Below are 20,938 nucleotides of genomic sequence, written 5' to 3' on the forward strand. Positions count from 1 at the left end.
GCTAAACCTAGGACTGTCAATGGGGCTGGGTCAGCCCGAGCTCGGCTCGTTCGGCCCGACAGAAAGCCCGATGAGCCGATCATTTAGTGAGCCGGTCTGAGCTTGAGCCTAAAAATTAGGCCCGAATTAAATGTGAGCCGAGCTTGGGCCTTATTAGGCTCATACCCGATATAGGCCCGGCCCTTTAATTACCTATATATATAATATTTATATTTTGATATTATGTATAATTATATATCCAAATATATTTTTGCTAAATACTAAATATATATATAAATTACAAAACACAAAAACACATCTAAAGACTCTTTCATGAGTTTTCTTGAGAGCCAATATTAGTAATGCATAACTAAATCTCTAATTTTTCTTATTGGTTGAGTAACTTTTTGTATTGGCATATTATTGGTTGATTTTTTTTTTTGGTCTACAAACACAAAAATCATCAAGCATATTTGGATTTAAATCACAAGATTATAAAAAAAAGTTTCAACTTTTAAAGATGTATTGGCCTATGATTGCATGTTTTATTACTATTTTTCATGCATTTTAAACAGATTACATATAAATATTGTTGAAAAAATTTTGGTTTATATACTTTTTAAGAACTATTATTTGTTCATGTTTAGTTTTAATATTATAGTCTTGTAAATGTTAAATTAGTTTTACAACTTAATAGTTATAGTAATTATATTAAGAAAATTCAGGAGTAATAAGTGAGCTTGGGCTAAGCCCGATTAAGGCTCACAACCCGAATATTATGTGAGTTGAGTATGAGCTTCACATTTACGAACCCGAAGCTCATAGCCCGAAGCCCGAAAATGTCTCAAATTAAATGAGTTGAGATTGAACACATCAAAGCCCGGCTCATTAGGCCCGATTGACAGGCCTAGCTAAACCAGCCAAAGGTCTCTCTTTCTCGAGAACCGACAGTGACGGAAAAACGGCTTCTTGGATTTTGATGCATGTTGCTTCTCCAGGCTAGTGGTACTAGTACTCGAGTTTCTGCTTGCTTGGTGGTACCTCTGCTTCCTCTCTCTACACTCGGATCACGCGCGCCGACTGAGGTACTCCTTTGAGTATAATACAATTCTTGAAGAATCCTCGGCTCCATTTTGCGGTTTAAACCCCAATCCTTTTGTTTAATGCGTTTAATATACTTGATTTAGTCGTTTTTATTTGTTTGTTACGCCTTTAGCCTTAAGTCTTGCTGGTTAATGGTGATTCTGTGGTTGGAATTGTGATGGTAGTTGTTTTAGGGGAAGATGGTTGCCAAAAATGCGGCTCATTTTAGGTTCTTTTGATACTCAATTAAGGATCGATTAGGCCATCAAGGTTTCTCATGGTCATAATCAATAAGATCTTTTGCTGGAAAAGATTTTAGATATCTAAGTTGACACCCACGGACCCATTCTGAGATTCTGGATGTTTCAACGTCCAATAGTGCCAAGTTTTTTGTTTTCTTTCATTCTTCTTCTTCTTTTTTAATGGTGTTCTTTGACTAGCTTTTGGCATCCAATAGCAATTTCAAATTTATGTTTTTCAGGCTATAATTAGTAGTTTCAGTTTCTTGATCGCCTCGGCCCATGGTATACTTTTGGCTGAATCTCTAATATGGATTACACTGTCCCTATTCGAAGGATATATCAGTTTGAGAAATGGAAATGGCTATTGATGGTAGGTTTGGTGGCTGCTACTCATTTGTTTTGTCAGTCCCTAATACTTCCTTATGGCAATGCTCTTCTATCTCTTATACCTGACGGAACTGTACATGAGAAGGTCGAGCTTATTTCTAAGCAATCAGCTGCCGCCAAGTCTGTGATTCTTGATGATCCTCTTATTGATAATGTGTCAAATTTGGTCAACAAATCTCTACTCACTCGGAGCATCAAACGGGTGGGGCAAACAGATGCCATTGCTGGCAGTCGAGATGACGAAATAATTATGACCGAGGAAACTGAGAAAGAAAATCAAGTTCTTTCTGATAGCAAAGGCATTGATAATGCTGTTGATTTTGTTGAAGATGCCAATCTAGACAATGACATGGCATATGAGATAGGGAACAAAGATGAATTGGATTCAGTGGAAAGTGATGATCAAACTCATGATTTTGGTTTGGAAAACAATGGTGAAATTAAGGCCAGCCTGTCACTTGAACAGGTTGTGGAGCCAAATAATCATACTTTATCAGACAAAATGCCCAGTTCGAGTATAATGATGAAAACTGCATTGACCTCCGCCAATTCATTGGTTAATGTAACATTTTCAGGAAACTTGGCATCAAATGTAAGCATTGTCAATAGTTCTAATTTTGATGCATCTTTAGGGGAAAAAGAAATGATAGCGCTTCCGTCTGAGTCTGAGGGGAGTAGTGTCCTCCTGCATACTCATGCTACTGGCTCAAGTAATAATTCTGCATTAGTAAGTAACCTGGCTAAAAAGAAGATGAAGTGTGAAATGCCTCCAAAAATGATAACACCAATCCCTGAGATGGAGCGGTTGCTAGTCCATCGCCGTGCTCGTTTCCGTGCAATGGTAGACCTTCCCATTTCAAACTCAGTGTCGTTATTGTAAAGCTTTGGTTTTTGCATTATATGTATAACTCAGCTCCTCAATTTTTATTGTAGAGACCCCGATGGTCATCAGAACGTGACCGTGAAATATTGTCTGCGAAGGTACAGATTGCGAACGCTCCAGTTATAAGAAATGACCGAGAACTTTATGCTCCATTATTTCGAAATGTTTCAACTTTCAAGAAGTAAGTGCTTTTGTCGGATACTATTGAACTTGAGAACTATCACTTGTTCCATCACAGCCTGTTAAATACAGCACCTTCCTCGCGTTCTTCTTCTTTACTTCAGGGACTGATTCAATAACGCCAGTCAACTTATAGTCTGAAATTGCAAGATTATGGTGTAATGTAATTCAGAAATAAATAAACGATGAACAGATAAAAACAAAAAACACTTGGTACACCTCTAGTGTTGCTCTTCGCATACTTGCATTCCTGATACTTCCTTTCATCTGTACCCTGTACTTTATGAATCCTGAAGGTTCATACAGTGATCACCTCAATACCAATTTAAGTTACAGGAATTGTTGAATCTCTTGAGTTTGAAATTCTGATCGATGTTGGAGTGAATATTGGATGCTAGAAAATGGAGTCAACATATTTTTTGCAGTGGTTAGTACATCAGTTTTATGGAGTATTAGTCTGTCAATTTGTTAGTTTGCACGAGTAGGTTTGTCTTCAAATGGTATATGTCCTAATTCCAGCATTACTATGTGACAGGAGCTATGAGCTTATGGAACAAATACTTAAGATTCATGTCTACAAGGAAGGAACTAAACCCATTTTTCATCAACCAATCCTCAAAGGATTATATGCATCAGAAGGATGGTTTATGAAACTGATGGAGGGAAATAAGCGTTTTGTTGTGAAAGATCCACGAAGGGCACACCTTTTTTATATGCCCTTCAGTTCTAGAATGCTTGAATACACACTTTATGTGCGTAATTCACATAATCGTACAAACCTCCGCCAGTATTTGAGGGATTACTCTGAAAAAATTTCATCCAAGTACCGCTACTGGAACAGAACTGGAGGGGCAGATCATTTTCTGGTTGCTTGTCATGATTGGGTAATGCTTCCCCTCTTCATATCTTTTGGGATAATTTTGGCAAATATTTCTGCGGTTCACAAAGATAATATGCTTTTCTCCTCTTTTACTAAATATTTAGTACAATCTAAACATGAGATATAGTACACATACCCCTACAAGAGAGACGCATGCATAAAGCGGAGAATATGCATCTCTTTGCTATTTGATGTCCTTTTTACCATTAAGAATTACTGCTTAGGGTGGGATGATACACGTATCTTCTGTTATAATGCGCTGCTTTCTTGATGTATTCATAAAACTAGAAATCTGTTTCCAGAGCATGTCATGATGTCTTTTTTGATTTCGTAGGCTCCATATGAGACAAGGCACCACATGGAACATTGCATGAAAGCACTGTGCAATGCTGATGTTACGTTAGGTTTTAAAATAGGAAGGGATGTTTCCCTTCCAGAAACATATGTCCGTTCGGCACGGAATCCTCTTAGAGATCTTGGAGGAAAGCCAGCATCAGAGAGGCATACTGTTGCTTTCTATGCAGGCAACATGCATGGTTATTTGCGTCCGATCTTGCTTAAACATTGGAAGGACAGAGACCCCGATATGAAGATCTTTGGTCCAATGCCTCCTGGTGTAGCCAGCAAAATGAACTACATCCAGCACATGAAAAGCAGCAAGTATTGTATCTGTCCCAGGGGCTATGAAGTCAACAGCCCAAGGGTGGTTGAAGCCATATTTTATGAGTGTGTTCCAGTGATTATATCTGATAATTTTGTACCGCCATTCTTTGAAGTCCTAAACTGGAGTGCATTTTCAGTAATCCTTGCAGAAAAAGACATACCTAACTTGAAAGAAATTCTCCTATCCATACCTGAGGCAAAGTATCTTGAAATGCAATCTGGGGTGAGAAAGGTTCAGCAACATTTTCTCTGGCATGCAAAGCCTGTGAAGTATGATCTCTTCCATATGACCCTTCATTCCATTTGGTACAACAGAGTTTTCCAGATTAAACCTAGATGACCCTTTCCAATAGGTCCTTTTGAACTAAGACAAGTGGAAGCTCTGAAGGAAAGATAGGAGACGTCAAAATGCATGAGCCAATTGCTGATCATGCGATCTGCTTCTCCTGATTGCACGAATAGGTTTATGCTCTAGGTTCTCCTTAATGGTTCCTCTTTCCTTCCACCCGAGTCATTTTGAATCAAAATAGGAAATACCGAGGAACTCATTGAACTGTTTACAATTTGCTTTAAGTGACTCCTTGTATGTATGAAGTTTTTGTCAATTTCTTTTTTTTTGGAGATGAGTTAGCTGTTGAGGCTGTCAAATTATTATTGCAGATCGCATCGACAAGAAGGGTAACAGCTCTAGTCGTACGTAGCATAGCAGGTTGGTTGGAATTTCAAATGTATCCTCTTAAAAGCTCCAATTAGCTTTCATGCCGGATTTGTTTTCATAGAACCAGAAACTTGTTGCAATTACTATTTGGTAGTGGAAATTAAGTGGACCACGGGCAGGAACCGTTCCGGGCGGTTTTGTGTATTTTGCACATCGCGTAATTTTGTTTGCACACGGTGTAATTTTGCTTGCATAACGTGTAATTTTAGAATAAAATTTTGTGAATTCACACACATTGTGAAAATCAAGATACAAAACTGACCATGAACCATGCAACTTTTTGTGATCAAATCTGGCCATGAACTGTGCAGTTCTGACGATCATTCCAGCCCCTTGTCCAAATGAAGTGGCTGAAAAGCCACGTAGTCTGGTTTGCCACTGTGGTGGTAGAGTAGTCTACTGTAATAGAAGTTAAAAACAATCTTGATGAGTTGACGGTGCCATTTTGGTTAGACGGCCATCAGCCTTGTAATTCGCAAGAAACGAAAAAATAAAATATCTTTTTTGAGACTTTAAATTCGAAGGCCCAAATGCCTGGAAGGAACGTTGCCTGGCAGAAACTTACGCATCAAATGATTGCATTTTTTTGGACTTTTTATAAAAAAATTATTATAGCGATTTGATACATGTGAGATAAAAAAGTGATTGAAAATGTGTTTACGAAAAATGTAGCAAATTTTGTATAAGCCCTTAATGGAGCAGATTTTGTATAAGCCAGTTCAGAAAACAATAATATATAATCGTGTTGGCTCTTTCCCTAGAACATGTAAATTTATTCAATCTTAAATCTTAATGTAATTCAAATCGTCGAGTGGACTCAACTTCCGGTAGTTTATAAACGTAATCCCTCCTGTGTTGCAAGCAAGAGTCACCTACCCATGCAAACGTATGCACATGTACAAATTTATGCCCAAAAACCCAAAAAAAAAAGAAAAGAGTCCCATGCCATTGCTTACGAGGAAAAAGAAAATAAAAAAAGGGATTCCATCTCTAATCCAAATCTTCTCGGGTATATAAAAACTCGAACCACTGGTATGGATTTTGACGTGCAGATTAGGATGTGGAATAGGTTTGGCATTTTTAATGTCCAAACCTGGCCTCTCCTGCGATTAGATTCACAAGCACTTGACCAAAAACAGATTCGATGAGCGTGGCAGCGTTGTATCACTTAGAGTCTGGCTTTTGATTGAATTGGTAAGCATAATAACTTAACAGAGTGCAAAAATGAAAAATGGAGTTATGTATGGGAATTCATGAATTAGACTACAGACACAACAATTATACATTATCTCGATTGAATTTCAAGATTATAACACGATATTGCTGCTATGTACTATATATTTTCCAAAAGATTGTAGTATCAATATAGTTGTTGACTTGATCACTCAACACACGTAAATGAAGTTGTAAATTTTGTATAGGTAAGCAGATGAGATGTTTTTTCCTCCGCGCACTTAACGTGTTCGGACCGGGTTGGGGTGTCGGGCTCAAGCCGCAGGGGATTAGTCGGGTCCCGTAAGGATTGATCCGGACATCCCTGTGTCGACAAAAAAAAAAAAAAAAAAAAAAAAAAAGCAGATGAGAGGCTTGGTTGGGTGATATAGGTAGGAGAGATTGTAATTACAAGAAAATAGATTTAAAATCTCTCAAAAAAAAAATAGCAGACGAAAGTGTACTATCTATATTATATATAAAGGAAGATAAGAGGGTTTGATATAAACATTCTATATCACTTTATGTATTTCAATTTTTGAACCTTTTCAAAACCTATAATATATACTATATACAAAGGGAGAGAAAATAGTTTGATGTAAACATTTTATGTCACTTTATGCACTTCTATTTTTGCTCTGATAAAAACTAATTTTACATTAATTATCCAAACACATGGTGTCAAGATAGTTACCTATAAGTATTTCTTAATTTACTATTTAAACGTATTTATTTTCAATGTAACTTCTCCTAAACAGTAACTATCAACATAATAATCATTTGTCAAAACAATTTAGAAGATTAACTTTTCTTTACGAGTGTGTAAAATTCATTTGCTATAAATATTGTGTATTTTTTTATTGCACACATATCGAATGTGTATTTATGAGTCACTAATATATATATATTTTTTTTTTGCTGCAATAATAATTTTTGTGTAAACTAATTTATTCTATTATAAAAAGAGAGAATCTAAAGAAACTGTATAATAGAGTAACAAAGTTTACGCACTATCAATCACTAGAATATGATAACGTGGTAATATATAAGTTCATTATGTAGCGGCTTTACTAAGGGCAATTATAAAAATGCGAGGATCACCAACAGATTCTGAGGCCCAATCAATACTTACAGCCAAAATTCATTTCCAAGAAAAATTCCACCAACTTCTGCGGTGCTCTCAATTCACACCAGTAGTAGCGTAAGAGAGAGTGGCCTAGTGAATCATCAATGATCATCGCTCTTGATTCTGCAGTTTATGCTAACAAAACAGAGAAAAGTCAAAAAGATTTTACTTCCTCTGCAGTCCTGCTAGCCTTGCTCGTGTCACCACTCAGAAAAGGAAAGAGTAGCTGGTTGGTGTGAGAATGTCGCACTCGCTGGTGCATCCACCATTAATGATCATCAAAGCTCTAACCAGTGCCACTAGAATTAATTCTCACACTTACAAAAATCCAATCTCATGCGGAGCCTTCCCTTGCGTTTGTCCACTCACTCACTGTCCAACCCACCAAACAGCCCCCAACAATGAACAAACCACGTATCCTTACCTTCCTTCAATCCCTTTCTTTCATATTCCTTCTGCAAAGTGCAAAGCAAAATCCCATTTGAGTCGTTGACTGCTTTAAATGGATTCCACCTCCCATTCTCTGCTAACTGCATGACCACGCAATCAGTAAATCCCCACGTGTGCCTATTCATGTCTCATGATGTCTCCGATTTACCTGCCACTGAAACAACTTTTGGGGCACAATTTCTGGGATAGGTCTCCTTTTCACAGTCAAATTTAATAGTATAGTTTTCCTTTGCTTGTATGCAGACCCACAGAGAGAAAGAAATTTAGGAAAAAGAAGAACAGCACGAACAACAGAATTTTAGTTCTGCATTTTTAGCTAAATTGAGTCAATTATAGGAGGGCTTTTCCAAAGATTGAAACTTTGTTGAAGCATTCATTTGAAATTTAACTGTTGTCCTTGGAAACCCAAATTAACCGCTCACTTGTTACTCCTCCTAGTCTTAGGGCACATTTTCCTGGGTTTAGTTCACTATTACAGTTACTGTGCTAATTGTGACGGTTGAAGTCTTCTGAGATACTTCGCTTTTTGCATACCCTCGAAATATAAAAAAAAAAAAGAAAAAGGAGGAAATGCTTGTACAGTACTAAAGCTCATTGCTTGTGCTTAAGTGGTTCAATTCTTGGAGGGCTTTTTCAAAGATTGAAACTTTGAAAAATCCCATTTGTTTTTCTGTTCTGACATCAAGTGGGCCATTATAGAAGTAGCCATTGGATAACGATGGAAAACTGGGGCACTCCAGACCACTTTTCTCTGCTCCTTTCACATTCAACGACGCAATGACCTTTTATTTACCTTTCTGTTGGCATTCAATTGTTCTTTTGGTGGCATTAAAATTTTTCTGGTAATAATCCGAGAATCTTTTATTGGTTTTGGCAAATTCAATGCTTTGTTGGGATTTGCGAAATCCCCTCTCATGTGGTTGTATGCAAATTTACATAAACTACTAGTTTTGATTCCCAAAAAATAAAAAATAAAAAATCTGCTGCTGTAGTTCTCCAGTTTTGCTTATCTTCTTCATCCTAAAGCCGTATTTTGCAAATTGATGTAAATCTTATTTCTTTTGTTTTTATATTGGTTCAGACTTTGTGTTAGAATGTATTTAGATTGTCTTGATTTTATGATTAATTTCTCATTCCTTCATTGAGGTCTGCATTTGGCCTCTTTCGGGAGAAATGTAGGAAAGAAAGAGATTGCTTTGTAGTGCGTCGTTTACTTGCGTTGGAAGATTTTGCTTGAGAGACTGTGTTAAAGACAGAATTATGCACTTTGAAACATGATTTTTGGAGTCCTTCAAGAAGTGCTAAGAACATAACTTTGTGAATTTTTTTTCATTGGATTGCTTCTTAATCTGCTGTTTAATTGCTAGTCATATATGATTGCTGCTGTTAATGCATATGATTTGGCATCTATATAAGTATTTTCAGACCTGTTTTGGGGGACTGAAGTAAAACATATACAAGGTGTTAAAGGTTGCCCGTTTAGCGATGGGAAAATATTATTCATTCCTGAGTTGCTTGAATGTTTATAATCTCTTTATTATATCTTATTATACTTCATTTGTATGCCAATTACCAAATTGTGAGGTTACAGTGATTTCGTGCACAGCTTAAAATTAATTATCAATTGAAGATGTCAAATTATTGTTTCCTGAGTTAAGTAGATTTTAAATTAGTTTTTGTCCCTCATTGCAAAATCTTGTTCAGGATGATGATCCTGTGATGTCTGCTATATGTCAAGGAGTTTTGGTCTTCAAGGAAGCAAATGTATCTAATATGTTACGGATCAATTTTTTTTTTTTTTTGGCAGTTAGATTTTTTAATGCTACATATGCTGATGAGCTAGATAGATTGTCAGGGCCTGAAGGATTGATGGATGACTTGTATCTAAGTGAAGAGTTTTGGTGCACACCTTCAATTGTAAGTGTTATCTTGTGATTCTATGCTTTTGACTCGTATCATGAGATGGCTATAAATCTTTCTTCATCCACTTGTGTCATGACCTGATCTCCATGGGTTGGTTTGTTCAATTAGATACTGATGCCTTTCAGAATTCAGATGATGGCATAATTTTGGTTGTCTCAATTTATAACAAGTTGCATTGCAAGATTGTTAGTCTTCTTAATCTTCAGATAAGTCTTTTCGTGTCTAGCAGTTCTTAAATAGTCATGGTGTCAGTTAGAATTAGACATGCTAATTGATGTTTCCAGAGTTGGTGTAGTTAATCTTTATACTTTGATCTAGAAGTTGGTCTTCCAGGTCTAACTTAGTCCCGTTTAGCAGGATTTTGGTGACGCTGGGGTGCAGCATAGTCTCTTTCAGATACAAATTTCTTCCTCTCTGTCAATGGATGACATATTTTCCCGTCTTTTGACCTTAACCTCTTATTTGACACACAAACTCATTCGATTCATCAGTGAGTTCTTTGAAACATTTATTTCATTGCTTCAGATATGCTGATAGAGTATCGTTGATATTTGTATGTGCGCTTTACAAAGGGAATCTGATTCCGGTATTTTGAATTAAATGTTGTGCAGAGGATCTTGTCTTCACAGATATAAGACAACATTCTGAATATTCACTAGTCACTTGTGATCAAGAAGTAAGATCTTCATATTATGGTGATTCTGGATATCCTGAAGGAACTTCAACATCTTCAAGATACTGGGATTGCAGCAAAGGCCTTTTTGTTCCAGAAAACACAGACTCAGAATTCAAAGAACTGACTGTCTTCAAGTTTAGAAATTGTAGAAAACAATTACAGTTCTGGGAGCATCAATGTTGTTTTTTCAAAGGGGTATGTTACGTTTAACAGACTTCAATGAAAGCCATTATGAATAGCTGCATCATATCACTTGTTTCCATTTATCTATTTCAGTGTTTTCGTGATACTCCAGAAAGGATATTATTGGTGCTAATAGAGTATTGTGCTTGTCTGTCTATTCTCACTGTATAGAGCTTATGTCTTTCTTCTACTTCTGAGGAATCATACCAGTATAATGTCATCTGTGGTTGCAGGTTGATGCTACCTACATTTTTTCTCAGATTTGCTAGGAGGTTAGGGTTGACCTCTTGGAGTCTTATTTTGTCTTGTGTCAGATGTGCTCAAGCCAAAGTGCTGAGGTAAAGTACATGTTTCATAGATGTACAGACAGTAACTTCCAGAGTTAAGACATATTTTGATGGCTAATTGTTCTTTTATACCCTAGATCTGCCCTGTAAACTATATTGCTTTGCCTTTTTACTCGTGCCTGAATTTCATTCTTCTCAGGTTTATATCTCGGGTAAGGAGAACCGTCCATGGATCTTCTGATGATATTGGATGGTTGCAAAATGACACTGAAATGGCACCTGTGGAGGATGGTTCATCTAGATTTCTAGAATTGCTTCAAGGCATTAGGTACTAATTCATTTTGTTGCTAACCATTGTGGATTCCATGTAGAGAAAGTATTGTTGATTATGTCTGATATGACACTTTTTGTGGAAACAATAGTAAAACAAGTAGAATTTTAATAAATGAGTTATGATTCTATTTAGTTTCTACTAAACAAAATTGTTTTGGGTAAATATGAAGTTGGTAATTCCAGAAATTCTTTTCTTGTTTTAAGCATGGGTATTATTATTGACTGAGATACTTAATATATAGGATCTGCTTCAGACTTTCCTGAACTAGCCGCATTTCTGATGTTTCTTTGTTCCACATCCAAGTGTAGCAAGAAATAAGTCAGCAAATGCATGTCATTAATCTTTGTGGCAAATTCATGCTTCAGGTTTGAAAGAAGAGAAAACACAGTTTTAGGAGTGCTACTGATTGCCACAGATGTAGTAAGAATGGGTTAGTTGTACTGTAACTTTCATCATGAGACCAGCTAACTAAAGTCATGTAGTGTCTTCTCCATAAGAAGCTTGAATCCTGCCTGAACTAGTGAAATACTCCACTCGATTTCTTATGCTCTTTATGATCTAGTGAAATGCATTGCAGTTGATGCGTTAAGATGTCCTCTCATATTGTATAGCAGTGAATATGTTTTAGAAATGAAGATTTCTGATATATTCGGTGAGAAGATAAAATTACAGACATAAGATAGGTATGGTGCCTTTTGAGCTTCCTCCACATGTAGATTTCTGCACTAGGAGTGAAGTGGATTGGGAACCAACAAAAACAAGGTACCATAATTGAATCTGAAACTTTATTGGTTTAGATGTGCTGCAAGTTGATGAAAGGTAAAAAGGAAACCTAAACAAAGCTTTCTTTCTTAGCTTTAAAGAAGGCCACACAAAGCACAACGCTTTTTTGGTTATATTTGATAGAGTTGTAAGCATTCTTCTCCAAGCTTTCTGAGAAGAGTTTGAAACTTGAAAATAAAAGAGTCATAATCAATGAAGTTTTGCTGCTTGTTGATTAACTAAACCCAAATGCTGACGATTTTGGTGATGATAGTTATGGAGAAAATTGTTCAATTTTATGTTCCAAAAGTGTGTTGGTGCCTAAATGGATCATTACAAAGTCATGAGGACAGACTTTAGAAACAGATGAGGAAACATAGAAGAAATCCTTTAAAAAAGGCTCACTGTAGAATAACAAAAAGGGAAACCTTGTCTATGAAAGAAGACTAGAATGAAGAAAGAGATTGGAAGACATAGTATTTAGGAGAATGTGGGAGAGGAGGATATTAATAGGGGAGACAAATGTATGATAATTCTTGTATTGAATCTCATGATTGTCATAAATTTTGACATTATTGTTTGAATGTCTACACATCAAAAAAGTTGAAGAAGGCATACTACATTGAACAGGGGGAGGGAGATGTTTACATTATTCTGTTTTTAGCATAAAATGGAAGTTGATATGGAAATATGTGTATGTGGAATTTCAAACCTTAAACATGGAGAGAGAGATGGTTGTTGACATTGATGAATTTTTAAGGTTCAATCTGCAGTCAAGCAGCTTTTATGAGGGTACGAGGAAGACTCTCATTCACTTGAGAGAGAGAAGGCATGAGTTTATCACTAATATCTATAATGTGGTAGTATGAAGTCTTATATTTTCAGGTGCTAATAACTCTTAATGGAAGGGATAGGGCATTAGCACGTCAAAGACTGCCACTTCATGTGGAGATTATAAAAGGTTATTGCATGTTAGTGTCGAATAGCCAAAATGAGGTTACATAATACTTATTTTCATACTCTAAATATGTGTCACTAATTGACCTGATGAATTTGGTGAAGGTTAAATTCAATTGATTGTCAAAGTTTTGCATTTAGCTTTCGAAAAGAGGCATCCCCAAGATGGAAGGAGCCACTAGAATCAAACCCTGTCAGATCAATCAGAGTGACCCCTGCTAGAACCTCTTGGCTACATAATGGGGATCTGATTGGTCGGGATACCTGCTTGGTATTGAGATCTTACCACTTCCCTAGGATAGCTGTTACTGACAAAAAATGGTCTTCTACACTTGTTTATATACTTTGCAAGATTGAATATAAGAATCTTGCTAGCGTAAGATTTGGGAAGAGATACATTGTAAGTAGCCTATACAAGCAAAGAGCCTACTTGCACTTAGAACCCCTCACTTAATCTTGTCCTAGTTGAAGAGATATTACTGCAATGCAAAGGCCTGTCACTCAAACCTTTTTTTTCTCTTCCAATATTTTTTTTATTTGTGCTGATGTGATATGCATGTATATGAGATTCATGTGCAACTGCAGTCAGGACTCTGATGATAAGGTTTTTTATTAAAAAATGAAAAACCATGGTGGAAAGTTTTAAAAGACTTAGTAAATCAAGATAGAAGCTAAACCTTCTTGTTTGGAAATCCCAGTGCTTGTTGTTTTGGGAGCCTACTTAAAACATTGTCTAGTTGTTTCTCCATGAATGGAGCGTCGCATATGTAGTTTCCGTTTGATAAAACTGAATCTGAATTCTGAAGTCTGAATTCTGAAATGTGAATACTGAAACAATTAATTTGCTGAATTTTTAAAAGACTTGGTAAATCAAGATAGAAGCTAAACCTTCTTGTTTGGAAATCCCAGTGCTTGTTGTTTTGGGAGCCTACTTAAAACATTGTCTAGTTGTTTCTCCATGAATGGAGCGTCGCATATGTAGTTTTCGTTTGATAAAACTGAATCTGAATTCTGAAGTCTGAATTCTGAAATCTGAATACTAAAACAATTAATTTGCTGAATTTTAAGCACTGAAAAGAAATATATTAATGTCTGAATTTTAATGCTAAATCTATTTATACTGTTTGATAAACATTTATAACTGAATACTTAATAAATTAAATTTGATAATTTTGCCCTTATATCTTTTCATCAAAAAAAGAAATAGAACCTATGATTTAATTAGCTAAAAATATTAAGTATGAAAATGACAATATTTATTTTTAAATCAAATTAATATAAAAGATGAATTATATTATATGAGGAGTATGAAGAAGAAATGAAAGTCATTCAAAAGAGAGAAAAGAGAAATAGAAAATCATTAGATAGAGAATATTAGGTTGTTTAATTATATAAGAATTTTGAATATAATTAATAAACAAGGGTAAGTTTGGTAGATAAGATAAGGTAGTTGAAGTAATTATATTAATTCTTATCAGAATTAAGCATTTAGTTAGGATTCTTATGCTGAAAAAAATACACACAAGTTCAACACTATTTAATAAGTTCAGCAAATGGATTTTTATTTATCAAACACTCAAAACATCTGAATGTCTGAAAAAATTCAGATTCAGCACTTTTTTATGTTATCAAACAGGCCCGTAGATCAATTACTGTTTCTTCGTTAAATTACTTGCTCACCTTTTCAGAAATTTCTTCCATTTCTGCTCATAAGTTTGCGTTATTGAGCAACAGTTTACATGTAGAACTATTATGATTGAATGTATATATCTTCTTTCCTCTCTCTTTTTTTTTATCTCTTAGGAATGGAGAGCACAAGCTGCCTGATTCTTTTATTTATCTACTAATTCCAGGCTTATGGAAATTACTTATTCTGTGATATGAGTTCATCTTCATCTGCACGTAGTTTTGGCTTAATAAAATTTATACTTTATCTGACTTAATGTGAATTATTAGGGCTTTTCAGCAATCACGGTCCCTCATACTTTGTCAGCACCAAGATGGCTTTCTCTAAGATGGGTTTAGCTTGCCACATAGCTAAGATCCACAGTGAGGTATAGGGAATTTAGGATGTTAGACTGAAATTTGATGCTGATGAAAGAATACCTGTGCCTCACATTCCTTGAGTTTAGGGTTCATTGTATGCTTTTTCTCGCATGTTATGCACTCATTCTGTTACTAAAACCTTTCCCCACTGTGTAAAGGCATCTGTGGAGAAAAACGCTTGGGAACTGAAGCACTACATAGAGGAGCTTTACTGGGGATCTGGCAAACGTGTGATGCTGCTTGGTCACAGCAAGGGTGGGGTTGATGCTGCTGCTGCTTATCAATATATTGGGATGATTTGGAAGACAAGGTTGCAGGACTAGCATTCGTGCAGAGCCCTTATGGTGGGACTCCAGTAGCAGCTGATATACTTCAAGAAGGTCAGATTGCTGACAAGGAAATCCGGAGGATCATGGAATTCCTAATATGCAATGTAATTAAGGTAAAAGTTGCTCTATCCAAAGCTTAATGTCCCACAAATAGTTGGTTACAAGTAATTTATCATTTTGTTTGACAACACTTTGATTGGTGATCCTTTTTTCTTTGATATGTACCTTTATCTCCAGTTTCACTTCTAGCCATATCAATATGTGGAGCTGTTAAATCAGACAAACATGGTTTTAGATCTTCGTCCTTAGGATGTGGTTAATTTCTGCAAAACAGATGACACTTGTACATTTTCTCAAATGGTTTCATAAGAGTGTTGTCTTCTGCCATCAGGAACTGTTGATGGTGCAACTGTGTTATATCTCAAATACTACATTAGGTATACATACCAACATTTCATCTATCGGGGTTAACAAGGTCTGTTGGTTAGTATCTCAGTTTGTATAATTGATTCACAGTTGATCAAACATGTATAGTTAGCTGTTCCTGTTCACTACAATTTTTATTACGTTTGTATTAATCTGACAAAGGCTTTGTTGCTTCTTGTGTTGTTCTTTATTCCCTGAGCAGTGACCCAGAAATTCTTGTTGCAGGGTGACATAACGGCATTAGAGGATCTCACATATGATAAGAGGAAGGAATTCGTGAAAAAGAACAAGCATCCTGACAGCATTCCTCTGATCTCCTTCCACTCTGAAGCAAATACTGCACTGAACTCCACAATGTCTCATTTCGCACATGCTGAGATTCCTTGGTTTCCTTTACCCCACTTTGGCACATATAACTCCGTGGACGCTGTGCAGGCAACAAGAACTGTGCCTGTTATTGTTCCTGTATCTGCTGCTTTGGCAATTTGTGCACTTCACCTGGAACTAAGGTATGGGGAAAAAAGTGATGGTTTGGTAACATGCCGTGATGCTGAAGTTCCAGGCTCTGTTGTTGTAAAGCCTGATATGAAACTTGATCATTCTTGGATGGTATCCTCCTCATGGAAAAAAAAAAACCCTTTGAGCCTGACTCTTCTGAAATGTGTGAGGCTCTTTTAACACTTGTTGAACTTGGAAGCAAAAAAGGATGAAGCAAGAGTTGGGAATAACTGAAGGTTTTAAATGATGTAAGATTCCAACTTTCATTCTCATTAAACTGAAGAAGGCAATACTGTGTTGCTTTACGGCTGCATGTATGGACATTTTCCTTGAATGCATGGAGTTTCTTTTTTTTTTTTTTCCTTTTCTTTTTTGTGCGTTGATTTTAGTTAAGCCTTTAGTGAAAGTCCAATTTATCTACTTCCAAACTTGAAAGATGATTGGTATTCAAAGGGGTTGGTGCTCTAATTGATGAACTGTTTATTCATGCTGGGGGAAAGAGTACACCAGATGATTTAAGGGATAATTTCAGAAACCTCCCTGAGGTTTTTGACAATTTCACTCATCTCCCTTCAGGTTTAAATAATTACACTAACCTCCCTTCATGTAGTAAAATGATTATGGCCTAGTTTGGCAAGTGAGTTTTTTTGGTGTTTGTATAAAATTTTATTGTAATTTATTGTAAAAATTATAAAAAAAATTTTTAAGTATATAAATTTTTAGAAATTTTGAAGTGTATAGTTTAAAATTTTTGAAAATTTTTTTGAGATTATTGTAGTTAAAATTTTTAAAAAACTTATAGCAGACAAATTTGGCCAAAATTTTGTTTGCCAAACAAGGCCTATAATATCCTTCACTTATAAATAATTTCTACAAATAAAAAAACTTTACAATTACAACTAGTCTTTTATTCTAAGGCAATTGCTGTCATACAAACTAAACTCTTGTTCTACTCTTTCTCTTACCTTTTTTCTCCTACATCTCTTTTTTCGTAAATCGACACACTCTCTTTTTTTTGTTTTTGTTTTTTTTATAAGCATTATTGAATTGAAATTACAAAATGATAAGTTGCCAAATCATATTTGTTGTCAAACTAAATGAAAATGAAAAAGATGGCGGTGATATAGAATACATACAAGAAAATAAAAATGAGAGCTAAAAAAGGAATGTGGATTAAAGAAGATTACGACAATTGTGTAAAAAGAAATTTTGAAATATGAAAACTATAATCAGATTTGCCTAAAAGACATGGATGTAGTTTCTAGTGTTGCTTTGGTTGCTCCATATTGGTATTCTTGATAGGTTACATTATTTTAGTAACAACAAGGCTGAACAGTGACATTAGTCAATTCAAATATTGAATTTGGGCAAAAAAAAAAATGAGGCAAAATATTAGGTTGAATGCAGACTTTAATTGTTACAGTTGATTTGCATAGGAAGCTTTAGGGTAGCAATAGTAGGCTGTCAAAATTGTAAGAATATGGGAATTAAGATGAAATAGTTTATTGAGTTCGTTAAGGTGGTGGTTATGTAGTTTGTAATAGTTGTAATGTGAAAGAATTTATTAGTTTGTTTTTCCCCCTTCTACGTAACAAAGGGGTATTTTAGGATTTTTGAGAAGAAAGTTAGCATATTGGGTCTATATTGTTACCGAAATGCTAATCATAGGAGAGGTAGGTGTAATTTTTTAAACTAGAAGGGAGCTTCCTGCAATAGTCAAAAATCTTAGGGGAGGTTTTTGAAATTATCCCATGATTTAATTCTGGTTAAGTGCTTGAGCAACACTCAACACCTTTATGAATGGGGCCCCATGGGCTAAGGGCCTGTTTTCAAGATAAATAATGCAAGGAGGTTCTACAGAACTCCAATTTTTGCCAATCAAGGTGGGCCAAAATGTCCGTTGCATATGAACTCTCAAGGATGGAGGTATATTATGAAAATACGGTATGGCCACGGTAGGTGTATTAACGCAAACTGGGCCAAAAAATCGGGTACAAGACGATTGTGATATGGCTTATTGCTTCACCATGATTTTGTTTCGAAGGGTCGAAAAACATTAAATGGACCCCCGAAAATCTAAATTTGTCAAAGCCCATTTATTGCTTAATCTACTACAGTCCAAATGACATTGATTAAGTAGGCCTAGTAATTGGTCCCAGGTCATAAACTTAAGACACTTCAGCATGTACCAGAAAAGAAAGAAAAAAAAAAAAAAAAAAAGGGGAAGAAGAAGAAAGCAATGTGGGCCATCTGAAAATGAAACTCCGAGGCAAACCCAATTGAATCACTGGAAACTGTGAACTGCTGTGTGGGCCATCTGAAAATGAAACGCTGAGGCAAACCCAATTGAATCCCTGGAAACTGTGAACTGCTATAAAATTAGCCTTGGTTTAGGCGATGATGATGACCATTTTGCAATACACTGACAAGAAAAGGTTACATTCACCATGAGGATTCTATCCTAAATAAGCACCCAGAATAAAACTTAATCACAATTGCACAAGTGATTAACATATATGGCACATGAAAGGTGCGGTTCAATTCGGATAAGATGGTACTAATTTAGCTTAGCTCCTCACTTAGCTTAATACTTAGACACGCTACCATCTAATTCATTGCTTTTAATCGGTGTCGTTTTCTTATTTTTACTCATCTGTTTGCTGATATGGGCAGACAAGGAAGGATGTCATGACCAAGATACCTGATGGCTCAAGCAATTTGCTCATCGGCAAACTCTTAAAAGATCATTAATCGGTTCAGGATAATGGATTTCACTTTTATAGTCAGATGCTCAACGTAGGAATGTTGGGAGAACCATTTTGAGGAAAAATTACTGCCCATCTCATTTGCCACCAGCACTGGAACATGCTTCAAGTTACACACATTTGCTTATTTTTACTAATAATAATAAAATTTGAAGCCACTTGATTACAGCAAATGTTGGAGTTTTGGCGAACGAGTTGGAAAAGAGTCACGGACCAGAGTACGAAGCAAAATAGTCATGCAGGACTGAAGGATGAATCAAACTACTCGATACTTGAATTGAACTCGGTTTGAGAAGCGCTCGTTGAAGTTTAGTTCCCTAACTAGTCAAGTGAAATTTGAATAGATTTTTATGTTCGATGACATTCAAAATCAATAGAAAGCTCATATAAATTTGGAAAGAAAACAGAAATTGACAAGGCACATGAGAGACTTGAAATCTTGTACGAGAATTAAGTGGTATGCAACAGTAAATGTGGAATCAAGAGGCAACCTTGCCTCAACTGATGCCAGTACACACATTGTACTGGCCTTAGTTTTGCTTGACGATTCGTAGCAACCACGTCGACGGAGTTTCGGACATGTGCATTTGCATCAATAAGGGCTCAAAGTGCAGGGCTTCAGTCTTTCACGTTCGGGCCCTCAACAATTACTGTTGCACAGCTTCATTATTAACACGAATCAGCAAGAGGCCCGGAGAGCCATGATAAGAACGATTGTGACAGCAACAAAAGAGAAGGGGAAAGGCATGAAAGAAAGGAAAAAGAGTGATTGAGCTGCTGCAGTTTTTGCCATTTCAATGAAATAAATTAAATTTAAATGTCGGTGGGCAGTACATTTTCCACCTTAGTTTCTAGGCCAGCAAGAGCCTGATAATGAATTGTTGCTTCAGAGAAGTAATAAATTCAGAACAGTTGGAATACTTCAGAGCCAATAAATGACCCTTTTTACATGCCGATGCAATAAGATCACACTACTATCAGAGTATTTGATCGCCAATACTTCAGTTCAAGTGCAGCATTAGCAAGAAACCTCGGCTTTTAACAGAGGACAAAGGTGCAGTTGGTTTTGCAACCCATTAATAACTCGTATATAAAAGACAGAAGGTGCGCAGTCGTAGTCCGGCCAGCTTTTCTAGATTCAGAAGATAGATCGTGTCATACTCGTTCGTGAATCTGCACGTGTAAGCCCACATTCATAATCATTTCCTGCTTCGATGATATGTCTTCAACTCGACATGGATCCGATCCCCTCCTTTCTTTCTTTCTTTCTTTCTTTTTTTCCCCCATGATTGAGTTTTTATCTTTTGAATAAGAAGGTTTATTGACGCCAGCACAACTCCAGCTTCAGATCAGCAAATGTTGCACCCGGGATGGGATGTACAGGAGACCCTTTTACTGCCGAACTGCTTCTCTTAAATTCGTCAACAAATCAAGAAGATGTACAAGAAACCTGAATTCCTAAGATTTGTCCCATCACCCATTCTTTGTACGAGTTAATGAGATTGCAAGCGCAGGTGAGCTAATGAGTTAATTTGCCTATTGAATATTATCTAATAATAAGTTGGTCGTGATCACTATATTAAACGAACACAAATCATTCGACCAGTTCCAGTACCTAATCACTTTCCTTCCTTTAGATTGTGAAATAATAATAATATACTCAAACGAACCCAAAAAAAAAAAAAAACAAAAGGATTAATGGATTGAAAGGTCATGTGAGTAGCAGAAGGTGGAATGATTTAGAGTTTTGGGCAATCGTTTTATTCAATGACATCTACGATCTGGATTAGACATTTTCAGGCTTGCAAGTAAGTTACTGGTGTCTAGGGAATTTTCCAAATTCGGCCAAGAATTTCAGGCAGAAAGAAAAATCGAAATGGGATGTTAACCGACTGATATTTCCAATTGTGTGCAAAAATACACATGAATGAAACGTCCCTGATCATCAT

General features: G+C 36.1%; 2 protein-coding genes, 2 long non-coding RNA genes and 2 pseudogenes across 6 annotated transcripts; 5 read left to right on the forward strand and 1 right to left on the reverse strand.

Moving 5' to 3' along the window:
- The first annotated feature begins 856 nt into the window (after nucleotides 1–856).
- Nucleotides 857–3,156, forward strand: LOC140008426 (uncharacterized). 2 transcript variants are annotated; one of them, XM_072052709.1, is made up of 4 exons: nucleotides 857–1,064; nucleotides 1,544–2,532; nucleotides 2,625–2,755; nucleotides 3,085–3,156. In XM_072052709.1, exons 2-4 carry the CDS (start codon nucleotides 1,612–1,614, stop codon nucleotides 3,098–3,100), a joined length of 1,068 nt encoding a protein of 355 aa, XP_071908810.1. In that variant the 5' UTR covers nucleotides 857–1,064; nucleotides 1,544–1,611; the 3' UTR covers nucleotides 3,101–3,156. The 2 variants fall into 2 exon arrangements, with proteins under 2 accessions (XP_071908810.1, XP_071908811.1); XM_072052710.1 differs by having other exon boundaries at nucleotides 3,091–3,156.
- Nucleotides 3,157–3,251: 95 nt separating this feature from the next.
- Nucleotides 3,252–4,321, forward strand: LOC113692885 (probable glycosyltransferase At5g03795). Its single transcript, XM_027211494.2, has 3 exons — nucleotides 3,252–3,638; nucleotides 3,969–4,158; nucleotides 4,206–4,321. Exons 1-3 carry the CDS (start codon nucleotides 3,252–3,254, stop codon nucleotides 4,319–4,321), a joined length of 693 nt encoding a protein of 230 aa, XP_027067295.2.
- A 16-nt stretch (nucleotides 4,322–4,337) lies between these two features.
- LOC113693593 (uncharacterized) lies at nucleotides 4,338–4,669 on the reverse strand (annotated as a pseudogene).
- Nucleotides 4,670–7,317: 2,648 nt separating this feature from the next.
- Nucleotides 7,318–10,129, forward strand: LOC140008427 (uncharacterized). 2 transcript variants are annotated; one of them, XR_011815805.1, is made up of 2 exons: nucleotides 7,318–9,720; nucleotides 9,835–10,129. It is a non-coding gene; the product is annotated as an uncharacterized lncRNA (long non-coding RNA). The 2 variants fall into 2 exon arrangements; XR_011815806.1 differs by having other exon boundaries at nucleotides 9,859–10,129.
- Nucleotides 10,130–10,146: 17 nt separating this feature from the next.
- LOC113692887 (uncharacterized) lies at nucleotides 10,147–16,592 on the forward strand (annotated as a pseudogene).
- Nucleotides 16,593–19,777: 3,185 nt separating this feature from the next.
- Nucleotides 19,778–20,608, forward strand: LOC140007966 (uncharacterized). Its single transcript, XR_011815393.1, has 2 exons — nucleotides 19,778–20,170; nucleotides 20,306–20,608. It is a non-coding gene; the product is annotated as an uncharacterized lncRNA (long non-coding RNA).
- The last annotated feature ends 330 nt before the right edge of the window (nucleotides 20,609–20,938 follow it).

The sequence above is a fragment of the Coffea arabica genome, chromosome 6c, assembly GCF_036785885.1.
Source record: "Coffea arabica cultivar ET-39 chromosome 6c, Coffea Arabica ET-39 HiFi, whole genome shotgun sequence".
NCBI lineage: Eukaryota > Viridiplantae > Streptophyta > Magnoliopsida > Gentianales > Rubiaceae > Coffea > Coffea arabica.

Coding starts and splice junctions, on each gene's coding strand:
- LOC140008426 (XM_072052709.1), top strand. CDS start 1,612: ATGGATTACACTGTCCCTATTCGAAGGATATATCAGTTTGAGAAATGG. Junction 2,533..2,624: donor GTGCTCGTTTCCGTGCAATG/GTAGACCTTCCC, acceptor TTTTTATTGTAG/AGACCCCGATGGTCATCAGA.
- LOC113692885 (XM_027211494.2), top strand. CDS start 3,252: ATGGTATATGTCCTAATTCCAGCATTACTATGTGACAGGAGCTATGAG. Junction 3,639..3,968: donor TGGTTGCTTGTCATGATTGG/GTAATGCTTCCC, acceptor TTGATTTCGTAG/GCTCCATATGAGACAAGGCA. Junction 4,159..4,205: donor TACTGTTGCTTTCTATGCAG/GCAACATGCATG, acceptor AAACATTGGAAG/GACAGAGACCCCGATATGAA.